Genomic DNA, 27,726 nt, shown 5'->3' on the forward strand with positions numbered 1-27,726 from the left:
GAAGAAATAAAATCACTGAACCCTGTCACTAGAATACATGGAGGTGTGTGCTCTCTGCTGAAGAGATAAGTTCTCGCTTTGTGGGCCAGGGTCACTTGTACTGGGATCCACATCTGGGCTTCGAAAAGTAAAAACAAAAGTTAGTATCACTCTAACTTATCCTTCAAAACAGCATCATTACCAAAGTGGTTCTCCACTCCTCCTCTGGAAGTCAATGTCATCTAAGTGTGACTTCTGCAAAAACTCAAGAGCCACCCTTCCCACGTAGAGGCAGAGAGCTGCACTCCCCTGAAGGCTGAGAAGGGCCCCCAGTGATGTGTGTGATGTGTATACTTATGTCTGTTTGCATGTGCAGAAAGGCAATTTAGAAGGACCCAGCCCCAAGCCACAACCCCTGTACGGTAGGAGTGGGACATGAGGAAGGCCCCAGAGAAGCACCCACATTCACTCCATGTTATTTTACTGCTTGAGTCTTTTGCAGTGAGAAGGCAGAAACTAAAAACAGGTTTTAACAGCAGAGATGCTCACACAGGTCCCTTATCTGTACATTAATTCTCTGAGCATAAAGGACGTAATTGCACTGAGACCAGTTTGGACCCAAAAAGGAAAGAATTCAGCTCCTTGGTGGAGGCAGTATGTTCCATGACCTCTGTGAGAAGCACCAAACTACAAGCCTGACTCTTCTTGGGGCCGAAGGTAAGAGTATCAGCAGCAAAGATGACCACTAGGCAGGTTAAGAGCAAAATCCCGATTAACCACAGAGCAGGGTGCTTACGGGCCTGGAAACCCAGCAGCCCTGACGGCAGTCTGGCTGCGGTTTCCTGGGCCCGGGGGTGGGGCAGGGGGTGAGCAAGCGAGGCTGGGCTACCTTGCGTGAGCACCTCCATGGCCGTGCGCAGCTGGGACAGCCGCCTCTCTTCCAGTTCGCTGTCGGATTCATCGTCCTCCTGGATGTCAACGTCAGAGTCACCGTTACCTGGCAGGGACACAAGGAGGCAAAACGAAAGGGCAGCTCCATCACTCCCTCCAGAACAGCCCCTGTCCAGTGAGGCTCCTGTGAAGAGCCATCTGTGCTGCTCAGCTTTTCCTGGGATGCATCTGATTCTACAAGTCTCTTGGGAATCTCCTATAGCTCCTTAGGGAAGGGTTCATGCAGACAAGGATAGGCTAGATTTTTTTAAAAACAGTTTTCCAAAACAAGAAAAAAGTGGGTCAGTTATATCAGAAACACTATTCCGGCATGTAAAACTAAAACACTGACAGCCAGCTGTCAAGGGAGGTGGAAGTTCTTCGTTAGTTTGAGGGTGGGGGGGACCATTCTCTGTTCAGCAAAACAAGCCTGGAGGCAAGCCAGGAAGGGCCTGAGTGGCTGTCCAGGACAAACGACTGCCTGGTAACTGGCAATGAAAACTGGGGCCCGTGATATTCTTAACTGGAGAAAATTCATTACAAAGATAAAGAGAGGTGGTTCTCAATGCAACAGCCTTTCACATTAATTTCTTAAACACCCCTCTGGAGTCTTGTGCCGGTCGAACATTTCCTGTAAACCTACAGGAGTTTCCACAGTGGGGAGGAAAAGACATCACTGTCCAGCCACTTTTTTGTGCCCAGAGTGGCAGAGGTTTCAGAAGGATGGAACTGGAAGAATGCAATTGTTGTTCTGATCACTGATTCTTAAGACATTTTGGAAGTAGAGTCACTGTTCATCTGTGATAATGCTTTGTTTATTAGGCCCTGCTGTAGAGAGTGATGACGCGGCAGCTGCATCTGGGTGGGCTCTGAGGAAACGCTCTTCTTCCATCCACCCTGGAGGAAAGTGCTGTGCTCTACAGCACGGAGGCCAGAGCCAGCAGCTGTAGAAAGTGTCAGTAAGAGCATCCTGAGAGGACCTCAGCACAATCGATCCAAAAACTACCCCCTTACAAAAGCCATTACAGAGAATGGGATTAGATATGAATACAAATTAATGACCATAAAGTGAAATCACTCTTCAGATTAGTTCACTTTTTACTTCCTCCAGAAACAATTTGACATTAAGTCTTCACCCCATGCAATACAAAGCAAACGAAACCATGAATTTTAACCCAACATTAAAACAAGTACCTCAGACTCAGTATGATTTCTTCTGACAACTCGCAGCAACGGACTGAGGGTCAAACACGTAAAGTTAATAGTGCTAACACAAAAGTCACTGAAGTCGAGCTGTCAGCGACACAGTAATATGAGTACAGCCAACAAGTGTGCTGGGAAGATTCACCAGGGAAAGAACAGACTTGCTGCTGGGACAAGTAGACAGCCACGTGCAAAAGAATGAAGCTGGACCCCTACCTCACACCACACACAAAGGATTAGCCTGAAATGGGTCAGAGATCTAAACGTAAGAATTAAAATGATAGAACACCTAGGAAAAAAACACACGGGTAAATCCCGGTGACCTGGAATTCGGCGGTTTCTCAAACATGCCACTAAAAGCACAGCAATAAAAGAAAAAAAAATTAATAAACTGAACCTGATCAAAACTCTGTAACAACAAAGGACAGCATCTAGAAGGTGAATGACAGAAAATACTCACAAATCACATACGGGTCTGCTATCTAGACATATAACTCAACAGTAAAAAGACCACCCAGGGACTTCCCTGGTAGTCCAGTGATTAAGACTCAGTGCTCCTAATGTAAGGGACCTGGGTTCAATCCCTGGTCAGGGAACTAGATCCCACGTGCCACAATCAAGACCCAGTGCAGCCAAATAAATAAATAAAAATAAACATTAAAAAAAAAAGATAACCCAATTAAAAAATGTGTGAAGTCGAGAATAGATCTCCCCAAAGAAGATACACAGAAGATACACAGCCAAAAGCAGACAAAAAGATGCTCCATTTCATTAGCTATTTCAGAGAAACTCAAAACCCCAGTGATTAAACTACAGGCAGTTTTTTTTACAGGTTTCTTTTAGATAAGCACTGTCCAACAGAAATATGCCAGCCCCAGATGCAATTTAAAATTTACAAGTATATTAAAGCAAAAGGAACAGGTGAATTAATTTCAATAATGTTCTATTTAACCCAATATACCTAAAACGTCATTTCAATAAGTAACCAACATAAAAAAACGTTAATGAGTAATTTTACTTTCCTTTTATATCAAGTCTTCAAAATCTGGTGTGTATTTGCTACAAACAGTGCATCTCAATTTGGCCTAGCCACATTTCAAGAGCTCAAGAACACCAGCTCGTGGCCAGGAACACCCAGGGCTTCGAGACAGGGAGCTCCCTAGGTGCCTCCTCCATCTCTGGGCGCTGGGGCAAGAGCTGATGCGGCAGGACCCGGGAAGTGTGCGCGCCATGCGTGAATATCTGCTCTGCACTCCATGACAGGGCTACTCAGTTGCGTTCAAGACATTCCTGGGTCATTTTATAAAGTCAGAGGCGGCCTTCAGTCCTAATGCTACAGTGCCTGAATTCTACAGAGGATGCAGTTAGACACTTAACCGCCAGCAACAAGGTTTAAGACGCTGGTGGGGAGATGAAGAGTCACCTCTGACTTTTATTACCGGGCATCTGAACAAAGTACTTAGTCTTTTTAATCTCTGGGGCCAGTGGCACTTTTCCATCTCTAATTACTCAGCCTTTATCTTCCTCAAACCCCTCACTCCAAACCCCAAAGCCAAACCTGAGGTGACTTCACTCCTTGCTTAACAGAGAAAACAGTCTCCATTGGATGTGAGCCCTCAAGCATACGACCCACCTTCCAGCTCATCAAACTGCCTCAGCTTGAGCCCTGTGTGTTCATACGCTTCCTTGCTCAGTGAAACTCACCCTTGACCCTAGGCCCTGGTTGCCAGCCTTTCTGGATTTTCCCTCTCTGGTAGCTCCCATCTTCCCAGCTCCTCAGATTTAATCTTTGCTTAAACAGAGTCTCCTCATGGTCTCCCCTGACTCCTCTTTACAACTGCAATCCATGACCCCCTCCCTACGTCCTGACCTGCTCCACTTCCCCACACTGGCATTTTTCACCTTCCACAAACAGCTTGCTTGTTTGTCCCCAAGCATGTCACCAGACTGTCAATTCATTTAAGGCAAGCATCCCCATTTACTGTCCACTGAAATGTCCTCAGCACCCAGAACCTCTACTCAATAATGCTTTGCTGGGTTAAATCAGCCACCCACAGGGTAGCCTGAACAAAATGATCTCTTCCAGATCTTGGATTTTGCTCATCCTCACCTCCAATTCAAGTCTATGTACTATTAGATTGTTCTGTTCAGAGGACTTTTTCACAGATAAAAGTTCAGGAAGTCTTCCTTTCTACCTCTCCTCATTTATATCCCTGGTGGGCTTCCCTGGTGGCTCAGATGGTAAAGAATCCACCTCCAATGCAGGAAACCTGGGTTCAATCCCTGGGTCAGGAAGATCCCCGGAGAAGGGAAGGACTACTCACTCCAGTATTCTTGCCTGGAGAATTCCATGGATGGAGGAGCCTGCCAGGCTACAGGCCATGGGGCTGCAAAGAGCTGGATACGACTGAGTGACTAACACCTTCTTTCCACTATGGCAATGTTCCCATATGTGTAGAAAAGCAAAGACAGACGGGGAAGCTTAAGTAGCTCAGGATGAGCAGAACTGAGAATGGTGCTTCATAAGTTATTTTCCTAACTTATTTGCTCACCACAAGCTAATTAAGCATTACCCTTCATTAGGCTGGTTTAAACTGAAAATTACTTTTCCAGAAACACTAAATCACACATACGCATGAGAATCTCTTTCAGAAGATCCCAAACCTATGGATCACAAACTTAAGGTCTGAGTTAAGAAGAATAAAGCAGACTCAGTGAGAAAGGTCTCAATGTGCAGTCCAGGGCAGAGCGGGATGTAGGGGAACCAGGCTCTTACCTGTGCCAGGCCTCTCGGAGGGGGACACACTCCAGGCAGGCTTATCACCGAGGGCCGCGTCAGGCACTCCTGGCTGACCTGGAACCATAAAGGTGAGCGGCTGCTTTGGCTAGAGAGGCCCAGGGAATTTTCTAAGCTCACCCCTATAGGATTCCCCAGCAGTCCCTACACTCCTTCCAGACAATGTTGCCTAAGATTCAGGAGAGAGAGCCAGAGAACAAGTATAACAGCAAAGAGATACGGAAGGAAAAGACACAGAGCAAGAGAGCACGCAGACCTGCGGTCCCGGGGACACCTCCCTCGAGCACGCGAGAGAAACCATCACAAGAAGAGAGAAACAAGCGAGCAGAGAGTCTCGGAGACGCAGCCACCAACCCCACGTGACGACCGGGTGCTGCTACTGCGCCCAGGGCTGACCTGACACCCTGGTGAAGTCTGTGGATGAAGTGGGCTGACCAGCCTCGGGGAAGACTCCTTCCCAGGATCTAGGTTTTACATGTAGGTCGCCCCCATTTCTCTGTAGGTGAGAGCCTAGACAAAGGACTCTGAACTTTGGGGGGACACGTTCTGGGGGTGTGGTGGGGGACTACCTTCAAGAAGATGCACTTGTACCCCATCACAATACTTGCTGCCCCTCAGTTTGCCCTAAAATAAGGAACCCTACAGACTGCTGAAAACAAGATTTCTTCTATAGTTATATATAACTCTAACTAATAACTATCATTTAAATAGGGGAAAATAAGATTTCAGTTGGCATGAAAACCAAATGTGCTTTTAAATGGTATGTAATTTTTAACACAACACTCTCTCTCAAGCTCCTGAATCAAAATAGTACTGATAAAAAAGTTGTGAGAAAATCACCTTTTAAAAAAATAAAATGTGCGTGTTAAGTTTTCCAAGGCTGAAAACACTAGTCCAGAAAAAGCACATCTGTTTAAACGTGTGGACTTACTTCCACTCTTGAGCAGACGTTTTCCTTCCTCCTTGAGCTTGTTTTGCATCAGACGGAGAGTGTTCTCAGTTTCCTGTGGAGCAGGAGAAACAAGAGCCAGGAGAAAGGACCCTTTTGGACTGTTTTATTCTTCTTTGCCATGTAAGTACTGCTAGACTTGTGATGCAAAAGCAGAGAAGACTGAGCTCCAGGAAGGGGAGGAGGAAACCTGATACCCCTTCTCCGTCATCACCCCAGGAGCCGGATGAAAGTGGGGGGCTCCCAGCAAGGACACATTTGGCCAAGATGGGCCTGACCGGCCTCCAAACCCACGCTCCTTCCATCACACCTAACTGCCTCTGAAGAAAAGCAACAACACAATGAAATGTCTGCCACCCATGCTGGCGTGGGACGTGGACACAGAAACAGATGCATCCGCTCTGGGCCTTTTGCTAATAAAATAAAGCAGGAATTTACCATTTTCCTCCCCTGCACAATTCTAGCCCTGAGAGGTGCTAAATGGTGGAAGTGATCAAACAGGAAAAGAAAGAAAGACAGACTCATCTTAATTCCTAGGATATTTTTTTAAAAAGCCAATACTTGAGTTGGGTTATAAAATGTGACCCTGATTATTCTCAAGAGAAAATGGGAGAGGAAATCGGCTTTAAAAAAGGTGCAGTTGTTCTAAACATTACAAAGGAAGCAGTGTTCCACGATGAGATATTCTGAGGGACCAGGAACCAGAAGCCCAGGAGCAGGTGTGAGCCGGCAGGTGCTGCCGAAAGGACAGTGGGCAGGGAGGGGCCCCGCAGAAGTCGCCCCAGCTGCCCTCTCGCATCCCGAGGCATGTTCTTCCTTACGTTTTCCAAGCCCAGGGTGGCCCAGAAACAGAACAAAATGGCCAGCTCATTTTCACTGTCTCCTCACTGCTCTTTCCCAGATGCTCAGTGTTTAAGATTTCCAGAACCCCAGGGGCTTTTCACTGCCCTCAAAATGTCCCTGTCCTGGGTCCCCCACTCCTGCCTCTGCCGTAAGCAAGAGTGGCAACAGGTTCCCTGTCCAGATAAACGTGTCCAGATGAAGGTGATAAGCCACTCACAGCCAGCTCTCCTGGACAACGAAGCAGCATCACCTAATTCAAATGTCCAGGTTTGTAAGAAGGCAAGGATGACCTTTACACCAAAAGTCGTCAAGGACAGCAGGGGAAAGGGAGGTTGCAGACCAGTTTCACAGTGAACATAAATTTCAAATGACGATTCTTGGGTTAAGGAGAAATATTCTTAGGGGATAAGGACAATTCAAAATGACAGCAATCCAACTTCCTTAGTTCTGATTCCATATTTATCAACTGATGCTAGGACCTGAAATACTCTTTCGTAAATGACTTTACACACTGGGATGAGAGGAACCTGTAAAACAACTGGTCAGGTTCAAGGTCATACCTCTTTCCCACAATAAACTACAATGCTTTATAAAGCAGTTTCTGAAAAGCCAGTCTGGATGATTCAATTAACGAGGGCTTGAAAATCTTCCAGTGAATTAACCAAGCAAGTTTTTAGATCTGTCCTCAGGACGCATTACATAATTTGTGGGACTCAGTGCAAAATAAAATGCAGTTGAGAATTAAGAATTTCAAGACAACGCAGCATTAAAGCCAGCCCAGGAATTTCTAAGCCTGCAGTTATAACCAACTGCCCAGGTCACGTGGTGGCCCTGTCTGTAGCCCTGACTGACCAAACCTGCCATCAAAAACCTGACAACTTTTGAGTCCAGGCTATACAACCAGGAAAACAGAAGCACCACATGAGTCTGATCAGGGAGAAAAAACACTCATCCGATATTCTTTCTCATGATGCTCTTTATAAACCGGCAAGTCAACAAGTACAAAGCAACACACGGGAACCGAACCAACGGTCTGTGCAGAAGGGACTCAGCACTCACCTCAAACCTCTCCTGCTCCATCCTGTGATGATCCTCCAGCTGCTGCTCCAGATAAGCCAGATTCCGAAACTTCTCGAGATAAATTTCATACTGCTTCTGCAATTCCTCCTCAATCTTCTCATATTCATCCATAAATGCTGGCCTAAAACAACAAAATGAAAAAAAAAAAAGGAAAGATTAACCAATACACAAACATACAGTAGCTTGAAATTGGTATTCAGAGCCCCAGATTCCATCCTGGCTTTCTCTGGAAAGCCTTTAACTGGGGGAGGTTCTTCATTCTTGTAACAAAAGCTAATTTCTCCTTTTCTCTCTCCTCCCCACAAAAGGAAGATACATTTAATCAAAAATTAAGATGGGTTCTTTGTAAAAGCTAGAAAAATATCCTGAAAGTACTAAGAATAAAATTAAAATGATGCCTAATTTCATCACTAGGTGTTACCACTTAATATTTGACATTCATCCTTCCAGACTTTTTGGTGCATAGGTATATACAGAAATGCATTTCTTTTTAACAAACATTAAGAATATTATCTTAAATGAAGCTCTAGGGTCTTTTTTTCTCATTTGGTATGGCACAGATTTCAATACAGTTAAAAAATAATCACAAACTGTATACATCTCTAAAAATCAATAAATTAAATGTATGCATTATCTTGTGTGCTAAATCACTTCAGGCGTGTCTGACTCGTTGCACCGCATGGACTGTAGCTCGCCAGGCTCCTCTGTCCATGGGATTCTCCAGGCAAGAATACTGGAGTGGGTTGCCATGCCCTCCTCCAGGGGATCTTGCTGACCCAGGGATCAAACCCCTGTCTCTTAGTCTCCTGCATTGACAGGAGGGTTCTTTACCACTGGTGCCACCTGAGAAGCCCCATGCACTAACTTAGCTGGGCTTAATACTCTGCTGTCTGCATGTTCCAAAATTTAATCAGTCCCCTAAAAAAAGAAACAAAGATTGCTACAAATTAAAGCCAAATTTTAATTAAACCAAAATATAAAAACTTAAAAACAGTGACTTCCCAGTTACTAAGACTCCCTGCTCCCAATGCAGGAGGCCTGCGTTCTGTCCCTGGTCAGGGAACTAGATCCCACAAGCCACAACTCAAGATCCCACATGCTGCACCCAAATAGATAATAAAAATAATTTTTTAAAAACTTAAAAAAAAATGTTTAAACTGGTTTGCTGAATTTTCTATTTTCTATTGTTGATCTTAAAGAGAAACCTCTCTTCTTTTAAAACAATGAACAGATAAACTAGAAAAATAATTCAAAATCTCTTGGAGTAGAGGAAAACAGAAATTTTTCTATTAAAAAGATCTGAGGCTTAACAAAATTGAATTTAAACTTGAAAGGCAGAATTTTTTAATGAGACAAATCTATCCAGTGACCCTGATTCCAGAGGCGGAAGGGGCCGGGGCGTGCCCTTGAGGAGGAGGAAGCCTGATGCTCTCTGGGCTACTGTCTGCTCTTCCTAGGCGCTGCCTTCCCGCAGGTCTCAGGACAGCAGCCAGAGTGCAGGCCAGGTACCAGTGTCCCAAACAAGCAAGGCATGTTCAGAGTGGACACAGCAGTTGGACAGAGGAGGAAGGACAGAGAAAAATAATGGAAGAATGAAAAGGGATGAAGAGCAACAAGGCAGAGCAAGGAAAAGCAGATACAGAGCTGCGGGGGTTGGGGGGGAGGGAGAAGGGGAGATGGAAGCAGGGAGGGAGGCAGAGAAAAAGAAAGAGGTGGGGGCAAGAGAGAGTGAACCCCAAGAAAATGTGAGGCGCATGCTGGAAAGGGAAGAAGATGAATTACCAGTGAGGAATTATAAAGCTCTAAATCCAACTCCAACCAAGAAGCAAGAGTGTTTCTATTCCCACCTAATTTATGGCAGGACACGGGTCTGGGGAGCCAGGCCTTGTATAACAACTTCCACCATCTGGATTTACTTACTTTGCCTTGCATTCCAAGAAGCTAAAAGGCTAGAAGTGGGGGTTCAAGAATAAAGCAGTTTTCCAGACATACCGAAAGCAGTCAACAGACGGAGCCCAACAGTGTGCTTGTTGGAACAAGAGACACACGTACATTCTGCAGCAGAGGCGTCCCACGGCCTGAAAGGCTAACGCCACTGGCCGCACACTCCCTCGGTCTGCTCTGACTTCCAGGGGCAGCCCTCCACTCACGCGCCGGTGTTCACACCTACCTGACGCTCTGCAGAGTCTGCAGTCGCTTCCGATTTCTTTCCAGCTCTAATTTCCTCTTTTCGATTTTGGCTTCTAAGTTAGCTTCGTCAGAGGCCACATTATTGAGCAGGTCTTTTGTCTTCTGAACCTGTGCCTACATTTAACAGGAAATGAAGGAGACAAGGTCCAGTAAAGGACCTCGACCCGACTCTGAAAGAGAGGGGCTTCTCAACTCCTCAGGCCCAGCAAGACCTCGGGAAACAGAAACAAAGGGAAGCAAACAGATCAAACCCTCCCCCGAGCCATCGCTCACTTAACCCACTATTTCCAGGAGGAACATCACAGAGGCCCAGGAAAAAAAGTATCCATTTTTCTTCCATGAGAAGGTGTTTCTGCCCAGGGAAACGAATGCAGGTGGAAAGAATCTTGCGTAGGAAAGTATCCTATGCAGAGCCTGAGACCTGTCGGCTCACCTGTTGAGATGGTTACACCTCACCTGCAGGTGATGGTCCGCCTTCATCTACCTGGTTCAGGCTTCTCCCAAGCTACAAAGAACTGACTTACAGAACAGATGCACAAACAAGCTTTATCTTAGCTTCACTTCCCTGGAGTTTGCTCAGATTCATGTCCATTGAGTCAATAATGCCATCCAACCATATCATCCTCTGCCACCCCCTTCTTTTGCTTTCCATCTTTCCCAGCATCAGGGTCTTTTCCAATCAGTTGGCTCTTCCCATCAGGTGGCCAAAGTACTGGAGCTTCAGCTTCAGCATCACTACTTCTAATTCAGGGTTGATTTCCTTTAGAATTGACTGGTTTGATCTCCTTAGAATTTACACGTGTAGTCTGTTTACCAGAAAAGGCAATGGCAACCCACTCCAGTATTCTTGCCTAGCAAATCCAATGGACGGAGGAGCCTGGTGGGCTGCCGTCTGTGGGGTCACACAGTCGGACACGACTGAAGCGACTTCGCATAGCATAGTCTGTTTACCTGCAGGCCCCTGAAATGCTATGTGGTCCAGAGAAACTGCCTAAGGAGACTAGACACATTCCACGACTCTCAAGAGTCGGCACACACTTGGAAGCAGTCCCTTTCATTGATAATTTATGGCTTAATTTTTTTTGTCTAACTTCACTAACCATTTCCAAGGTGCCTTCATGAAGACGAATCTCATGCCACTAACTTGTTGAAGGTACTCACAAAGCCCAAGCAGGGATCCGAGTTTACTCTCAGAGGAAGACGAAGTGGGTCTCCGTTTTGAACAAACTACTCAAGCTAATGGCAACACTTCTGTAAATCAGTCAGATTAAAACCTAGTGAATCATCTATCTGACCTCAAAAGTAAAGTTTTTTAAAAGGTTCTGGGACGTTCCTGGTCATCCAGTGGCTAAGACTCTTTGCTCCCAATGCAGGAGGCCCAGGTTCGATTCCTGGTCAGGGGACTAGATCCCACATGCAGAAACTAAGATCCCCTCATTAGAACTGATTCAAATGTATTCTTTTTGATGGCTGAGTAATACTCCATTGTGTATATGTACCACAGCTTTCTTATCCATTCATCTGCTGATGGATGGTTCTAATGAGGTTCTAATGAGGTGGATGAAACTGGAGCCTATTATACAGAGTGAAGTAAGCCAGAAGGAAAAACACCAATACAGTATACTAACACATATATATGGAATTTAGAAAGATGGTAACGATAACCCTGTATACGAGACAGCAAAAGAGACACTGATGTATAGAACAGGCTTATGGACTCTGTGGGAGAGGGAGAGGGTGGGAAGATTTGGGAGAATGGCATTGAAACATGTGAAATGTCATGTATGAAACGAGATGCCAGTCCAGGTTCAATGCACGATGCTGGATGCTTGGGGCTGGTGCACTGGGACGACCCAGAGGGATGGTGTGGGGAGGGAGGAGGGAGGAGGGTTCAGGATTTTTTTTATTTTTAATTATTAAAATAAAAAAAAAAAAGAAACTAAGATCCCACATGCTGCAACTAAGACCCAGCTCAGCCAAATAAATATATATTTTTTAAAAAGGCTCTTTTTAAAATAAATGGCCTATATTTTATAATCCCTTTTAAGTTTCCAGGTTGTTTCATTTTTTTTGAATTATCAAATATTATGGATATTTTCCAACAATGAAAAGACACCTTAAGAGATTTTCACCAAGAAATGAACTGTGCCCTCATTCGGCAGCCTCAACAGGCCGCCCTCATTGTTAATACACTTAGTAGAAAAGGCACATTTATGCCATGTTAACTTGATTCAGCCAGAACACTCACAAGCACAAAAATATTATCATTAAAATTTTGTTTTATATTAACAATTACAAACTTACAAAGAGCTCAAGTATAATACAAAGCATTTTTCCCTGACTTAGATGAGAGTGAGCCGCTGACTTGATGCTCCATCACTTCTAAATACTTTAATGTGTATTTCCTGCAATAAGGACTTCCTCCTATACATCCAGACAGAAGACGAACCCTGACGCACAACCTCATCCAACCCACAACCCACTGAAGGCCTCAATAGCAGACAGGAGTGACCCTGGGCATTCATTCAGTCACCAGGTCTACCTGGTATCCTTGGGTCTGGACAGCTCCTCAGCCTCTCCTGGAAGTTCAGGGCCTTTCCACTGCTGAAGAATAGGGGCCAGGGCACTTCAGAATGCCCCTCAACCTGCCTTCATCTAATTAGCTTCAGATGATGCACCCTTAGCAGAACAGCACAGATTATCACCGCCCCCTGCCTTTCAACAGGCACGCGTTATTCTGACCTGCTCCATCATGGAAGATGTTCACCCTGATCGTTGGATTAAGGGAATGTCTGTCAAGCTACTCATATATCACTCTCTTCTAAATTAATGAGTATCTTGTAGGGAGCTACTTTGAAACCATGTAAAAATCTGCTTTTCATCAGTTTGCAATGTATTCATTTACCTTTTATACCTGTGAGCATTCATCCAACGGTCTATAATCCATTACTGTATTTATTTTGACACTTAACCTGTCTCTGATGTGGCTGGGGGAAGCTCATTCAGGCTGGCTTCTGTGTCCCTTTCACATTCTTTGAGTACTTCGTGCTTTCTGGCAGAAGACCTTGTATTTTCTTCTCCCAGCTCTGGAATCAGCCATTTCTCCCAAGAGCCCTGCTTCCCTTTAGAGCCCAATGGCATTTAGAAACCAAGATCTGGGGGCTAGGTGTCCTTGGGGCTAAGAAACATGAATGCGTGTGTGGGTATGCATGCCTATGTACATAATATGTCATACATAAGGTATGTGTACATAAGATTCATTCCCATAACTATCTATCTATATTGAAATGCATTTAACTGTCAATCAACACCTATGTCAGGGTTTGCTCTAATTTTTTCCCTTTCCATATCAGTAACCCCGTCTCCAATGGTGAGAACCTTGGCTCCCGCATCTTTAATATATTCCCTCATTTGGTCAAGTTGCCGATATGGAACTGTCTCCGTCTGGGCTGCCCCACACCTCCCCCGCTGCTGAGGCTCTGCCTCTCTGTGCTGAGCTGACCAGGGAGTGTCACTGTTACATGACAAGAGGACTATAAAAACCTATCCATCTTGGAGTTCTGTACAACTCTCAGCAAATTTTGTTTTATAACTACTCCTAATTTATGTAAGGCCCCTCATCTCTGTATACTGAGTAAAATGAACCTCTAATAATGAAAGTGGAGAGTGAGAAAGTGGGCTTAAAGCTCAACACTCAGAAAACGAAGATCATGGCATCTGGTCCCATCACTTCATGGGAAATAGATGGGGAAACAGTGGAAACAGTGTCAGACTTTATTTTTGGGGGCTCCAAAATCACTGCAGATGGTGACTGCAGCCATGAAATTAAAAGACGCTTACTCCTTGGAAGGAAAGTTATGACCAACCTAGATAGCATATTCAAAAGCAGAGACATTACTTTGCCAACAAAGGTCCGTCTAGTCAAGGCTATGATTTTTCCTGTGGTCGTGTATGGATGTGAGAGTTGGACTGTGAAGAAGGCTGAGTGCCGAAGAATTGATGCTTTTGAACTGTGGTGTTGGAGAAGCCTCTTGAGAGTCCCTTGGACTGCAAGGAGATCCAACCAGTCCATTCTGAAGGAGATCAGCCCTGGGATTTCTTTGGAAGGAATGATGCTAAAGCTGAAACTCCAGTACTTTGGCCGCCTCATGCAAAGAGTTGACTCATTGGAAAAGACTCTGATGCTGGGAGGGATTGGGGGCAGGAGGAAAAGGGGACGACAGAGGATGAGATGGCTGGATGGCATCACCGACTCGATGGACGTGGGTTTGAGTGAACTCTGGGAGTTGGTGATGGACAGGGAGGCCTGGCGTGCTGCGATTCATGGGGTCGCGAAGAGTCGGACATGACTGAGTGACTGAACTGAACTGAATAATGACTGAATACCTACTATGTACCAGAGTCTCTGTATGACAGACTGTCATAATGAATGCCCATGAGGACCCCACATGGCAGGGACTGTTTTATGGATGAGGAAAGTAAGGCACAGAAAGGTTAAGAAACCTGCCTGACGTCACACAGGGCAGGGTTCAAGCCCAAGTAGTCTGAGTTTCTGTCACTATCTGCCTTCCAAATGAATGATTCAGATGCAATGAGCTTATAATAACTAACCATGGATGATTAGTAAAGGATGATGATCATTCTATTTATTCAGTGTTTAGAATTAAGATAACCTAGAAATAATCTAGATGCCCAACAGTGAGGAAATGGTTAAATAAGTTGTGAAGAGTCCATAAAACAGTATTTACTGAAAATTTTAAGAGAATTATTAAATTAATAAAACTGACAAAATTTTAGTAACACGAAAACAATAACAAGGGGAAGATAACAGTAAATCACCTAGCTATTCCAGAACATGCTCTAAATTTTTCACTTCCCCACTAACACGTTCAATCTTTGTTATGAGGCCCAGCTTGTTCTGTCCTGTAAAACCAGGAACTCACTATTTTCCAGTTCTAGGCACAAAAACTTTAAATACAAGTAATCTTACCAGAATATCTTTTATTGCAATTCTCATCACTTTTTCAGTCTCATTTATTTCCAGAGGTCTGGCAACTGCTTCTGTTCTCAGTTCCTATAAGAAACAATGAAACGAAAAAAAATTTTTTTTTTAGAAGAGGAATTCTCAAAACCAATTCCCAGCTCTAGATATGGCTTATGGACTAGTTCTCAAAGTTTCATTATGACGTGGGTCTCCTATGCAGCAACACTCCTGCCGTCACCTCCTACAAGTATCGTCTATGACTCTCTGCCAATCTGACCTCTCTCCAGAGCTCAAGGCCCCACTCTTCAGCTATGGGCCCCCAGGACCCCAACACCATGGGAAGCTGAACTCACCACTCAGAATCTTTTCTCTCCAAATCTGCTTCTTTACCTGCATTCCATTCAGAGACCCCAAACCAAGTGCAACTGAACTTCCTGTCTGAGTCCTCCGCCAGCCTGCACTGTCTTCCTTATGCTCACGGCCCTCTAAGCTGCTTATCACTGACAACTGTGCCCAGTGAGAAGAGTCCACGCGGCCCTGCCCCGGCACTGGCCACTAACCGTCACGGGGGGCATCTGCACCTATCATGTCAGTACGGGACAGTTCTGAAAGCTGGAGCTTTAACTGCGTGCGGTTATGGGGTTCCGGGAGCACCTCCTCAAACCCTGCCCTGTGCTTCTTTCAGTCCGCGGTGCACTTTGTCCCCCCGCCGGGGAGTGCCACTGAGCACAGGGACACGACCTCAAGGACACAGAACAGAGCCTCCCGGTCTGAGGCTGGAGTCGGCCCTCGGGGAACGTCTGCTGAGTGTACCGGATGGGAGCTTCTGCGGATCACAACTACACAGAATTCGACAAGTCGGACACTCAGGGCCTCATGGCTCCACGGCAACAGCTCAGCCTCTGACTGCTTCGTCAATTCACTACAGGCTGGCGTGGAAAGAGCCCCTCGGAATCCTGGTGAAGCCTCATAACGAAAGCCAGGAAACTCTGCTGGTGAACAGCGAGTGACCAGCTCTCATCTCTGGGTCTGCAAGGAACACGATCAGACACACATTCACCGCACTATCAACAGAAAACACGGGATGACACACATTCACCGCACTATCAACAGAAAACACGGGATGCCTGGAACTGCCTCGCTGCTTATGTAAACCAGCTGTCAAACACCACTGGCAGGTTTGTTCTGCCAACCACACGGCACCAGGTGGCAATGCATCCAGAGCCGGGATGGTGAGCCGGCACCAAGTCCCCGCATGCAGTCTGCTTCTAGGGCAGAAAGGAACAATACCATCACACTGAGACAGCAATGCCAGGACACGGGCGAGGCAGTGAGAGCAGCCACGGATGGCACACCTGACGGGGATGCAGCCAACTAAACGCATCTAATTCAGAAATATCAGATGTGCGCCCATAGGCTGCAATGCCATAAATCCTCACAGGTAAGAACCAACACTCCCATTTCTTCTTCAACCAGTAGCTAGCTCCCAAACTCTGCTGCACACTGGGATCACCTGCAGAGCTTCAAAAATCTGGCTCTCACTTGCAGACATTTCAATCCACTGGTCCAGGGGACGACCTGGATGTCGGGTGATTTAAAAGCTCTATAGGAGCTTCAAGGGCGTTTTAGGAACCCACTCTTCAACAGCTCCTTAAACACAGAGGACAGAGCATCCACCTTGACTGACAGGGGCTAAAATAAAGACTGCAAATAAATTTCAACTGTAACATCAACTTCAACTGACTGCCTAGATTAGTGACTGGCTCCCAAACTGATTAAGTGTTAGAACCACCCAGGAGACTTAAAACTCCTGATGCCCAAGTCACATTCTGTACCAGTGACATCAACATGGAAGCCAGAAACCAGCAGTTTGTAAAGATCCCCAGGTGATTCCACTGGGCAACGAGATTCGGGAGCCACAGGCTGGAGGAGCGTTTTGTTGGGAAGCACGCCGAGGCTGAGGGCACCGGGGCGAAAGCATTGTGATCAATAAAGTCTGCTACAGGAACAAGAGGGAGAGCTGAGGCAACACGGCACACGTGTGCCATTCCTGAACCAGATGCCAAAGGCATCAGAAACAGACGCGAGCCCACCAGGAGGAGGAACTGCAGCTCATGGATTGTACTTTCCTGCAAAGTACCTCATTTTATCAGGTACTGTTTAATGAAACCAAGAGAACAGGAAAAAAGCTAATTGGAAAAGAAACCCTGGAAGTCTGCTCAGCTGAGGAGGTAATTAGGGAGGTAACGGAGGTATCTGAACACCACTCACCCTCAGCTCCACCTCCTTGCCCAGCAAGTCATACAGAGACGCTCCTTTGGAAGTGATTTCAGAAGCAAGCTGCCTTGCTGCTTTTAAATCTGCAATCTAGAAGGAAGATATCAAAAACAGAAACTTCATTAACAGGTTTTCAGCATGCAGAAAGAACCAATCTGTTCCTATCATTGCCTCCTCCAGTCAGAATACTTATCTAACTATAGAACGTGTTTTCCCCGAGACATACTTACACCCCATAGACGAGAGCTCCCAAGACACCAGTTTAGGAGACACTGATCTAAGCACAAATTATATCAATTCCAGGCCCCCTGGGTCTCTCTGAAAACCCCAATGTCAAGTCAAATGCACTCTGCAAGAGGAGGTGTGTGGGGGTGTAAGGCTGGCACGCCTCCCACAATGAGGGGCTCTGGCAGCGGCGGGGTGAGCAGAGGAGGGGCAGCCTGAGGACACAGTCCTGTGCAGCCCTGAGGCCCTGTGTTCACCCTGAACATGTTCAGGGGGCACTCCACAGGCCACCGAGGCTTCAGAGGAGCTCACTGGCCCAAAGCGCTCACAGCAGAGCCGCCGCCACAAGGCTCTGCCGTGAGGATGGTGAGGACGACTGAGCACGCAGCCCGGGGAAAGCTTCTCTCTCAGGGTATGCATGCTGCAGCCTCCTCCGTGAATGTGCTACATTTCCAAAGAGCCAAGTATTTCCCAGTTCTGGTCTCTCCCCGTTCCCCCAGTCAACGAACTCCCACCGCCTTTTCAAGCCACCTGCAACAACGCTCCTTTTTCACTCACAGTGGGCGACTCGTCCGGTTCCTAGTCCTCAGGACTCTGCTTCCACCAGCAGCGAGCTTCCGGCTTCCCCTGTGGGAGTCTTCTCACCACCCCTCTCCACTTCTCAGTACTGGAATCAGCAGAGTTCAGCCCCTCAACCTCTTCCCCTCACACTCCCCACAAGCTCCTGGCTCAGATGCTGAGATCCAAGCTACGAGTTGAGGCTCCATGTCTCCACTAGGACACTTCAGAGGTGCTGCAAAGGCAACGTCCCAAACCAAACTCCTCATCTTTCCTGCCAGACCTGCTCCTTCCGAACTCTCCTCTGTTTCAGCGGATGGCAACCCCATCCTGGCGGGAACTCATACCCACACTCTAGAGCTGTGACATCTAACACATGCCCACCAATCACATGCCAGTTTTAATGTTAAACCATTTAAAATTAAGTAAAACTTAAACTCAGTTCCTGGGTTGTACTGGTGATACGTGGCTAGTGGCCACCGTGCCGCGTGGCACAGGCCACATCCACCAGCACAGGAAGGGTGACTCGGCAGAGCCGTTTCAGACCTTCCTTATAGCGTCCACTTTCGCTCAACCTTTTGCCTCCTGGGGCAAGCTGCCCCCAGCACCAGTGCCCTGCAGCCTCTGAACAGAGCTGCAGTCAAGGACCCGGGCCCTCTGGCCAGTCATGTTCTTATTAAGAAGATCTGCACCCTAGGTCTCTTTATCCAAGGCCTTGGGCCCGGGTCCTCTTCAGTGCCTCTGCCGACCTGACTTGGGAAGGCAGGGCAAACACCTGATGACCCTCTCCCCCATTCAGTCCCCACCACGTTCCCACTCGGAGCCTCCCACACCTTGGTGTGGCGGGGGGGCCGTTAAAACTGCCAGAGCAGTTCTATGAAACAGGGAGTCGACACTCCCTCTGGCTCTAGCCCCTTGCTTACACCACAACAGCTAGTGATTAAAGACACAGCTTTCACGTTTGGCTTATTGCTTTAACTGAGTCCTCCGACACCTCACAGCTCCCACTCTCCCCAAACTCAGCTGAGCGCTCACTGGCCGCTCAAAGTCACAGGCACCATCACCTCGGGCTTTCTCATAGGTCTCTCTGCTCCCACCTTTGCCTCCATACTCAGTCTGACTCAATCCAGCAACCACAGTGATCCTTTTAATATGAGGCTTCAAATGATGGACTTCTCTGCTCAAAACTCGACCACTTTCCACCTCAAAGTCTTGGCAGTGGCTTTCCAGGGACCCCAGGGCCTGTGGCAGCCTCCCCTCCCAGCTCTCATCACATGGCCCCCCTCGCATTTCCTCACACACACACAACACACCCTCCACTGACAGCTTGCTCCTTCCCTCCTTCAGATCTTCGCTGAGACATCACGCAGTCCCTGAGGCTGTCCTATCTCCCAATTTAAGGCCCTCCCCCAGCACCAGGGCTTCCCTGGTGGCTCAGAGGTTAAAGCGTCTGCCTGCAATGCGGGAGACCTGGGTTCTATCCCTGGGTCGGGAAGATCCCCTGGAGAAGGAAATGGCAACCCACTCCAGTATTCTTGCCTGGAGAATCCCATGGGCAGAGGAGGCTGGTGGGCTGCAGTCACAGGGTCGCAGAGTCGGACACGATGAGCGACTTCACTTTCACTTTTTCCAGCACCTCAGCCCCTCCCTCTTCACCATCCATCACCCGTTCAGCCCATCTGACATGCCGCTCCTTCTGCTGTGCAGTTCAGTCTGGCTCCCCCAGCGGAGCCGCAGGAACTGAGGAGCCTGTGCTTGCTCACGCCTGTACCCCCAGCACTTGAACATAAATAGCTGAATTTAGTGTCCCTTCTGCTTTGATCCAAATGCTGACAAGCACAAAACTGGGTCTTCCCTGGTGGTTCAGTGGTTAAGAGAATCTGCCTTGCAATGCAAGCAATGCAGGTTTGATCCCTAGTGGGCGCACTAAGATCCCACAGGCTGTGGAGCAACTAACCCCGCATGCTGCAACTGAGCCCATGAGCTCTGGAGCCCAAGTGCCACAACTAGAGAGTCCGTGCAGCACAATTGCAGACCCTGCTTGCCACAGCGATGATCCCCTGTGCCACACCTGAGACCCAACAGGGACAAACAAATTAAGTTTTTGAAAAATTAAAAAGCAATGCTGATTAGTGAGCTCAAAACTGACAAACGGCCCTCAGTCAGGGAGTAAGGAAAGGGGTGCTCCTGTATTGCTATGTTCCAGTTCTGAGTCTGAGAAATAAACATCCCATCTCTCACTACAAGCCCTGCACTGTCCTCACCTTGGAGCCAAGATCAAACTTGAACTTGCTGACGTCTTCCTCTGCTCGTTTAGAGCCCTCCATACCTTTGGTCTTCATAGCGTTGTAAAGGACAGACGTGATCTTCAGCAGTTCTTTCACTGCGTACCCGTCTGCCTGATAAAGCTTCTTGGTATTGAGTTTTATATGTGCCTTGGTGGCCTATTTTCAGGCAAAAAAAAAAAAAGTTTAAGATCCTTTCCAGGTAAAATTAAACCAAAGCCCATGTAGGTCATTTGAAAATGTCTCTGCCAACAATTGGTACATAACCAAAGCATATTAAGAGTCCAACTTTCAAGTCACTCTTATATAGTGAGTGGGTACACAGCCTGGTACAATCCTGATGAAAAGCAATTTGGTAAATGACAACAAGATGATAAATGCACCTATCTTCTGACTAAGAAACTCCAATCCTAAGAACTTATGATAGGAATATACATTGTCACAAACAAAACTGCGTGTACAGGTTATCTGTTACAGCACTGTTTCTAAGCACAAAAGTTACCAACAACCTAAATGCCAACCTGTATAAATTATACAACTTATGGTATAAACAGGCAAGCAACACTACTCAGGTGTAAGAGAGATGAAGAAATTCTGTCTTTATTTGAAAAGTTCTCCAAAATATACTATTACATAAAGACAAGATTCTAAACAGAGGTGTAGAGTATGCCACCACTGGTGTAAAAGGAAGGAAAAAGAGTATATATCCTATTTGCTTAAATATGCCTAAAGAAACTGAGGAATATTAAAAACAGTGATTACTGGGAATGGAACTGGGCTGATGGCAGACAGAACAGAAAGTCATTTTACTCTATATTGTTTCATGATTTAAAAAAATTTTTTTGAGCCATAAAATATATTGACTATTCAAAACAAGTAAATAAAATTCTTTAAAAAATCTGCATGCTATTTTAATGACATTAGAAAAGTATTATCTAGCAGCAGTCCTTCACCTGTCTGCTCTCCTTCTGAGAGTGTATCTTTACTTAAATAAACTATCACTTTACTTTCTTAACCTCTCAAAAAGAAAAATATCTGTACAAAATTTTGGTCCACTTTCTTCTCCTTTAGATCTACCATTCAAATGTATATAATTTTATTAAGTAAAAGCAGAAGGATATAGTATCTGACATGAGAAATAAATACTCCACATCACTAAATTAATAGAGCTTAACTGAATTAGGTGTGTTCTTTATTATTTCTCAGAAACAGTAACTCATCTTTCCTACTTTATTTTCCTTTACTTTTATTTATCTAAGTAACTATGTAACATGTGTCTCTTTTCCTCTATCCAGTAATACAAATGTTACATAAGTGTAATTTATAACATCAGTAACTCGATTTATCATTAGCCTTCATGTTCAATTCCTCTTATCATATGGTATTTCCGTAATAACTTCATATATTTCAGTCAACCTTATGCTTTCCAACAAAGATTATAAAAAATTAAGATGTTAATTTAAAAACATTATTAACATTTCAGACTAAATAACACTGGGCCCATTACTGGGAGTGATGTCACGAGAGGCCCTTGGACAGCTACTGCTTCAATCTCAAAACAGCTTCCTTTGGGCAAAGCAACCTGCGAACCTTCTCTTATAGAAAAGCTACCCTGGAAAAATTATTTGTAGGTGTCATTGACAGTATGGAAGTCATTTATGTCAGTCGGCCGAACAGCTGTTTTTACATTTGTGAAGTCACAGCCTCCTGCTCCGGGGATTTCACCCACGTTTGTCAGAGCATGCTCAGCCTCTTCTGCCACCCCTCTCTGGCCGACGCTGTCCACCTGCAGGGCGCACACCTAGATCTAGCAGACCTGAAATGTGTCCCGTCGATAACAGCCTGACCGTAGGATGAATGGCCTTGGGGCTTTCGCAGTGCTGACCGCCTTTCTGGTCAAAGGCGACATGGCTAACCCTTTTCTCTCACTGCCCCCCTGAGACAACTACCCTGTATACTGCCACCCCCGGTGCCTCACGGGACTCTCACATTCTTAACAAATCATGAGTTAAAAACAAAGAATTCAGAAAACGTTGTTGGTAAAATGACTCCACAGATAGTGCTGGCCATCACCAGATGAGACGTTAAGAAGCAGCCTTTCTGAGGAGAGTAAAAATAATCGTATACACAGTAGAGAACTATCCAATTATGTGATAACCTTTGTGTAGTAAAAATTGTTTAAAATTTTAAAAATGGCTCCACAGAAATCTGGTAATGGAGAGTGTTAAGAAAGCTGAAAGTAGCTCTAATTAGGCTCCATCTCCTTCCGATGCATTTAATTTTACAACTCCATCAAAAAACTGAACTCACCATGAACTGGGCAATTGCCTTAATGAAGAAAACTCGGTCTTGTTCAGTCTCGACATCAGAAGGGATGTCATTCTGAGGTTCGTACCTATCGTAGAGACAGAGAGACAGAGAAAGACACAAGTTAATTAAGCTGAAAGTTCAAAAAACAGAAAGTAAACTGGGAGTTCAGTGGATCTGTAACAGGAAGCTCTCTGACTCCCCAGCTAAGGCAGTAAGAGTAAGAAAGACCTCAAAAGCAACACAAAATACCAAACAACCAAGAGAACAAATCGTCACCAAAAAATAGGTTTCAGTTCAGTTGCTCAGTCGTGTTCAACTCTTTGAGACCCCATGGACTGCAGCATGTCAGGCCTCCCTGTTCATCACCAACTCTCAGAACTTACTCAAACTCGATGGATGCCCATCGAGTCAGTGATGCCATCCAACCGTGTCATCTTCTGTCATCCCCTTCTCCTTTGCCTTTAATCTTTCCCAGCATCAGGGTCTTTTCAAATTTCAAAAACCAAATCTGGGGCTTACAAAATTGAATCTATATCAGACAGCAAAGTTTAATTAAAATATCCAGAACTATTACTCTGGCTGACAGCCCTTGACTCAGCAGCGGGGCCAGAGGTCCTTTCTTCGAGTTACTGATGACATGCCGGGGTCAGCAGCCTGCAGCCCTCAGCCTTCTCCTGTACAGCTCGCAAGCTAAGAAAGGTTTTTACATTTTTAAAGGGCAATAAACAATAAAACACAAGGAAGCCTGACAGAGATCTTATGTAGCCTGCAATGCCTAAAATCTTGATCATCTCCTTAGTAAAAAGTTTGCCAATCCTAAGCCAGATACTCAGCACGATGTGTGAGGAGGTCCTGTCGATCCCTGATGAAGTGAGGGGATGACGAGTGTGGACCAGCACCCCTGTCAGCTTCCTGCTGAGACAGTCTTTTACCACCTCCTGGTACACTCCCTTTCCCACAGCACTCCTTAACACTCATCTGACTTTTAACAGGTTACAGCCTAGCCTGTCAAATTTTGTTGAACTTTTCCTTTTGCTTCACAGAAGTATCCATTTTCTAGATGGCTAATGAATAACATCTCGAATCTATTCTTAAACCATAGTAAAGTGCCCGGTTCTAACCTTTTCACAAGCCAGAGAAGCACTTCAGATACAAGCCCAAAATTTGGGGTGCGGAAGTTTTCCATGGAAATGTGTCGAGGGTATCCCAAGGCTCTCATCATCTCTGTAAAATCTGTCCAAGGTAAAAAAAACACAGTGTCGTCAGCTCCTCCTCAAATATCAGCTACTTATCAGCAGATACTTCCTTCGTTTTTCTCTTCTTACTCCCAACCTACTGACATGTTTATGGACTATTTATCAACTCTCTAAGAGAAAAACAAAAAGGAGATAAAATGGCTAACCTGCTTCCTGAAAAATGTTTATTTGAGTTCAATGGGAGAACTGGAAACTACGTTGAAATACGGTTTAGGAATTGCCTGTGAATTTAATTTCTCTTTTGGGTATCTCAATTATCTCCTGGCTATCTTTCTCTTCAGTAGTCAAAATGAGAAATATCTGGTCTTACCAAATGCCATAAAGAAAAATATTTTAAAATGTTAACCTTTTTTTTTTGCGGAGGTGATGGTGGTAAGGTAAAATTGATGTCTTTGTGTTACTTAGATGGATGTTCAAGAGAATGATTGAACTACAGAGCAAAACTTGGCTGTACTATGAAACAGACTAAGGAACAGTAATACTAACACTTGTTCTTAATACTGCAATCACTAAGTTTTAAGCAAGACTTGCAAATAACATCCTTTTAGTTCCCATGATGTGCCAAGAATGCTTCTAACTAAATAATGTCTGTCTTCACTCTTCTTGAAGGTGGATATTCAAAATGTCCCAATGACATTCACAATAAGCTACCTGGTCATTGGAGATTAGGCTGAATTTCACCAGACAACAGAAGAGAAAGTATAAGCAGCAGAAAGAGCAGCAGAGGGCCTCTGCCATTGTTTGGGGGTATATTTAAATAGAGGAATGGAAACTAAAGCAGCAGCCCTCCCACCATATGGTGAGGCCTAAACACTTCCTCTTACTAAGTAGTAGCCAAATTCTGTTAATTCTGCAGTATCATCATCAAAAGGAGACAAGTAAGATTCTTATCATGAACTGCCTAAAGCAGGCATTCATTTAAGGTAAAAAACGTTCAGAAATCCTTTTGTACGCTTTTTCCAAAACAACTCCATTCAGTGTCCCTTAGTAGAAGGCTGGCAGGGAGGAGAAACATGTCTCTACAACATAAGGTCTCCAAGAATGTCCAAGTCCCAGAGGGGAGAGATTCACACAACAGTGCTGCTGCTAAGTCGCTTCAGTCGTGTCCTACTCTGTGCAACCCCAGAGACGGCAGCCCACCAGGCTCCCCCATCCCTGGGGTTCTCCAGGCAAGCACACTGGAGTGGGTTGCCATTTCCTTCTCCAATGCATCAAAGTGAAAAGTGAAAGTGAAGTCGCTCAGTCGTGTCCAACCCTCAGCGACCCCATGGACTGCAGCCTACTAGGCTTCTCCGTCCATGGGATTTTCCAGGCAAGAGTACTGGAGTGGGGTGCCATTGCCTTCTCCGCACAACAGTGCTAGTAGGCATCAATAAACTGTGATGCCTCTTCCTATATATTTACATTATAGAGCCCTTCACAACTGAAAGGAGTAATCTTTAATGGGGAAATTTCAGGCACTGGCAACTATTAGAAAATTGGCCTTAAAGAGGCCCCTCAAATCACACCAGAGAAGGCAATGGCACCCCACTCCAATACTCTTGCCTGGAGAATCCCATGGATGGAGGAGCCTGGTGAGCTGCGTCTATGGGGTCGCACAGAGTCGGACACGACTGAAGTGACTTAGCAGCAGCAGCAAATCACACCGATTGGCAACACCTGCTACACCTGTGCAGGTGGGGCCAGTTCCCTGAACTGCTTCAGATTCAGAAAACGATAGCATATAAAAGGCAAGAGATTGATTCACACAGTCCCACGTTTTGATCCTGATTTCCACCCAGTTCTAGCTGTATGATCTAAAGCAGCTATTTCATCTCCCTGCCTAAAGTATTCCATCCAGGAATGACTCACCTCACTGTAACAGTGAGGACTAAAGTAAAATATTAAATGTAAAATATTTGCTTTGTAACAGATGTTCCCCAGAGCGGTGATAACTAGTTCTGTAATCCACATTTTTCCACTTCCCCACGCTCTTTGCAAAGGTACTTGGGTTCCCTTCTCCTCACCAGCCCCTTTTAGAAAGGGTGCAGGCTTTGGAAGTTAGACAACACGATTTCACACTCCAGCGCCAGCTCTTACCACCTATGTCCCCTGACCGAGGGACCTGACGTCTCTGTGCCCATTTCCTCGCCTAAACATAAGAGAACTGCTGTTCAGAGGAGTAAATGAAATGATGGACACACACAAGACAGTAATCAACTACCTGACAGATCACAAAAACTCGAAAAATTTTAGCCTCAATCATTATTCACCAGCCCCCTCTTGGATTCTCTTGTTCGCTTCTCGGAACTCTAAGCTAACCCAGCTCAAAATTGGTCGCTTTGGAAAACGGTGTTTTGCAATACAGTAGCGAACAGACCCAAATCAATTAAAATTACATAAAATTAAAACTTCGGTTCCTCAGCCGCACTGGCCGCATACACATCCACAGCCTCCCATCATAGCAGAAAGCGCTATGAGACAGACTGGGGCGCTCAGCCTGGCGGGGGGCGGCTCGGGTCAGGGGCGCCCCTGATTGCAGAGGCCCCGGAGGGGGACTTCGGCGCGAGAGCCTCGGCGGGGCTCGGACAGGAAGCCGGGGACCGAAGCCCCGAGTCTCGGGAGGACCGCAGGTCACATAGGGCAGGGATGCCTTACTGCGGAGATCACGGAAAGACATGGCGCTCAAGTGCCCAGGATCCCGAAGTCTCTACGGCTAGCTCCTTAGCCCTCCTGGGTTTCTATGGCAACGCACGGAGTCCCCGACGGCGCGCAGCCGGGGCCAAAAAGACTGGAAGCAAAGCAGACCGGGCCCTGTGCGCATGCTTTGTATGTGCCGGAGCGAAGGCAGCCGGCAGGCGGCATAAAACGCGACGCTGAGGAAGCGGGTGCGGCGTCAAAGTTCCCTTCACACACTTTGCAGATATTTGCACTGGCCGACACGCTCTGAGCACCTAAGTGCCTGTGCAAGGCGGTCTACATACTACTTTTCATTCCCGCCTAAATTCCTCCAGACAGGATGTACACGATATCACGAAGCCAGGTCTCCCTTTTGAGTCCTACGCCCGGCACTCTTTTCTCTGGCATGTGTAAAATGGCTGGCCGCGCCCGCATCCGAAGCGCCTGCAGCGGGAAGCAGTTGAGGCCACGGACTGCAAGGTGAAAGCCAGAGCGGACCGAGGGGCGGCGAGTAGGCCGAGCCGAAACCCGCGCGTGCGCAGCGGGCTCGGACTTTACGACAGGCCGGAAACCGGCGCGCCGGGGGGTTGTCCTGGCAACTCTGAGCTCTGAAGTTTGGAGCCGGTTTTTCCGCGCAGTGGAGGGAGGGGGCGGATCGGGGGTGCACCGCGCCTACCCCGTAGCCAGATCAGCTGTGGTCTCGGTTGGGAGCACTTTCTACCCGGCTGCCACGGCTGGGGACAGGCAACCGGAAGGGCTGGGGAGGTGAAGTGAGCTGAGCCCAGAGCGTGGACGAAGAGGTTCTACCAACGCTAAGATGCCCTCCGCCCCTGTATTGGTTTTAGTGAAGTAACAGATGAATGCGCTGACCTTAAAGATTCTCAAAATAGACCCGCACATACATGGTAATTGGGATAAATAAAGCCCTTTAGTAGAGAAAGAATAATCGTTTTAGCAAATTATCTTGGAACAATTGGAAATGCAAACAAATGAACTTGCATCCTTACATGTAAAGGGTAAAAACGATGACTTTTCTAGAAGAAAACTTGGAAAGCTTTGTGACTGGGTTAAACAACAAGAGCCCTTAGATACAATACACTAAAAGTGTCATCCTTTAAAAATGTTTTTTAATGAATTGGACTTCATCAAAATTTAGAACTGCTCTTCAAGACACTTTTTAAGAAAATGAAAAGGTAAACCCA

At 46.1% G+C, this 27,726-nt stretch overlaps 1 protein-coding gene and 1 pseudogene across 6 annotated transcripts in view; both read right to left on the reverse strand.

Moving 5' to 3' along the window:
- Positions 1–27,037, reverse strand: part of CLUAP1 (clusterin associated protein 1) — a 31,108-nt gene extending 4,071 nt beyond the window's left edge. The window contains exons 1-11 of one of the 6 annotated variants that reach the window (XM_027526832.1): positions 26,504–27,036; positions 23,732–23,843; positions 22,611–22,695; positions 20,280–20,459; positions 17,227–17,322; positions 14,962–15,045; positions 9,952–10,085; positions 7,761–7,902; positions 5,841–5,913; positions 4,889–4,966; positions 869–976 (exon numbers count right to left, since the gene is read on the reverse strand). In XM_027526832.1, the coding sequence (XP_027382633.1) occupies positions 869–976; positions 4,889–4,966; positions 5,841–5,913; positions 7,761–7,902; positions 9,952–10,085; positions 14,962–15,045; positions 17,227–17,322; positions 20,280–20,459; positions 22,611–22,695; positions 23,732–23,843; positions 26,504–26,525 (1,114 nt within the window). In that variant the 5' untranslated portion in view covers positions 26,526–27,036. Of the gene's footprint in view, positions 1–868; positions 977–4,888; positions 4,967–5,840; positions 5,914–7,760; positions 7,903–9,951; positions 10,086–14,961; positions 15,046–17,226; positions 17,323–20,279; positions 20,460–22,610; positions 22,696–23,731; positions 23,844–26,069; positions 26,466–26,503 lie in introns of those variants that run through there. The other 5 variants (XM_027526834.1, XM_027526833.1, XM_027526837.1 and 2 more) reach the window with 5 other exon arrangements.
- On the reverse strand, positions 20,479–22,590 carry LOC113883259 (annotated as a pseudogene).
- Positions 27,038–27,726: the final 689 nt, after the last annotated feature.

This window comes from Bos indicus x Bos taurus, chromosome 25, assembly GCF_003369695.1.
Source record: "Bos indicus x Bos taurus breed Angus x Brahman F1 hybrid chromosome 25, Bos_hybrid_MaternalHap_v2.0, whole genome shotgun sequence".
Lineage (NCBI taxonomy): Eukaryota > Metazoa > Chordata > Mammalia > Artiodactyla > Bovidae > Bos > Bos indicus x Bos taurus.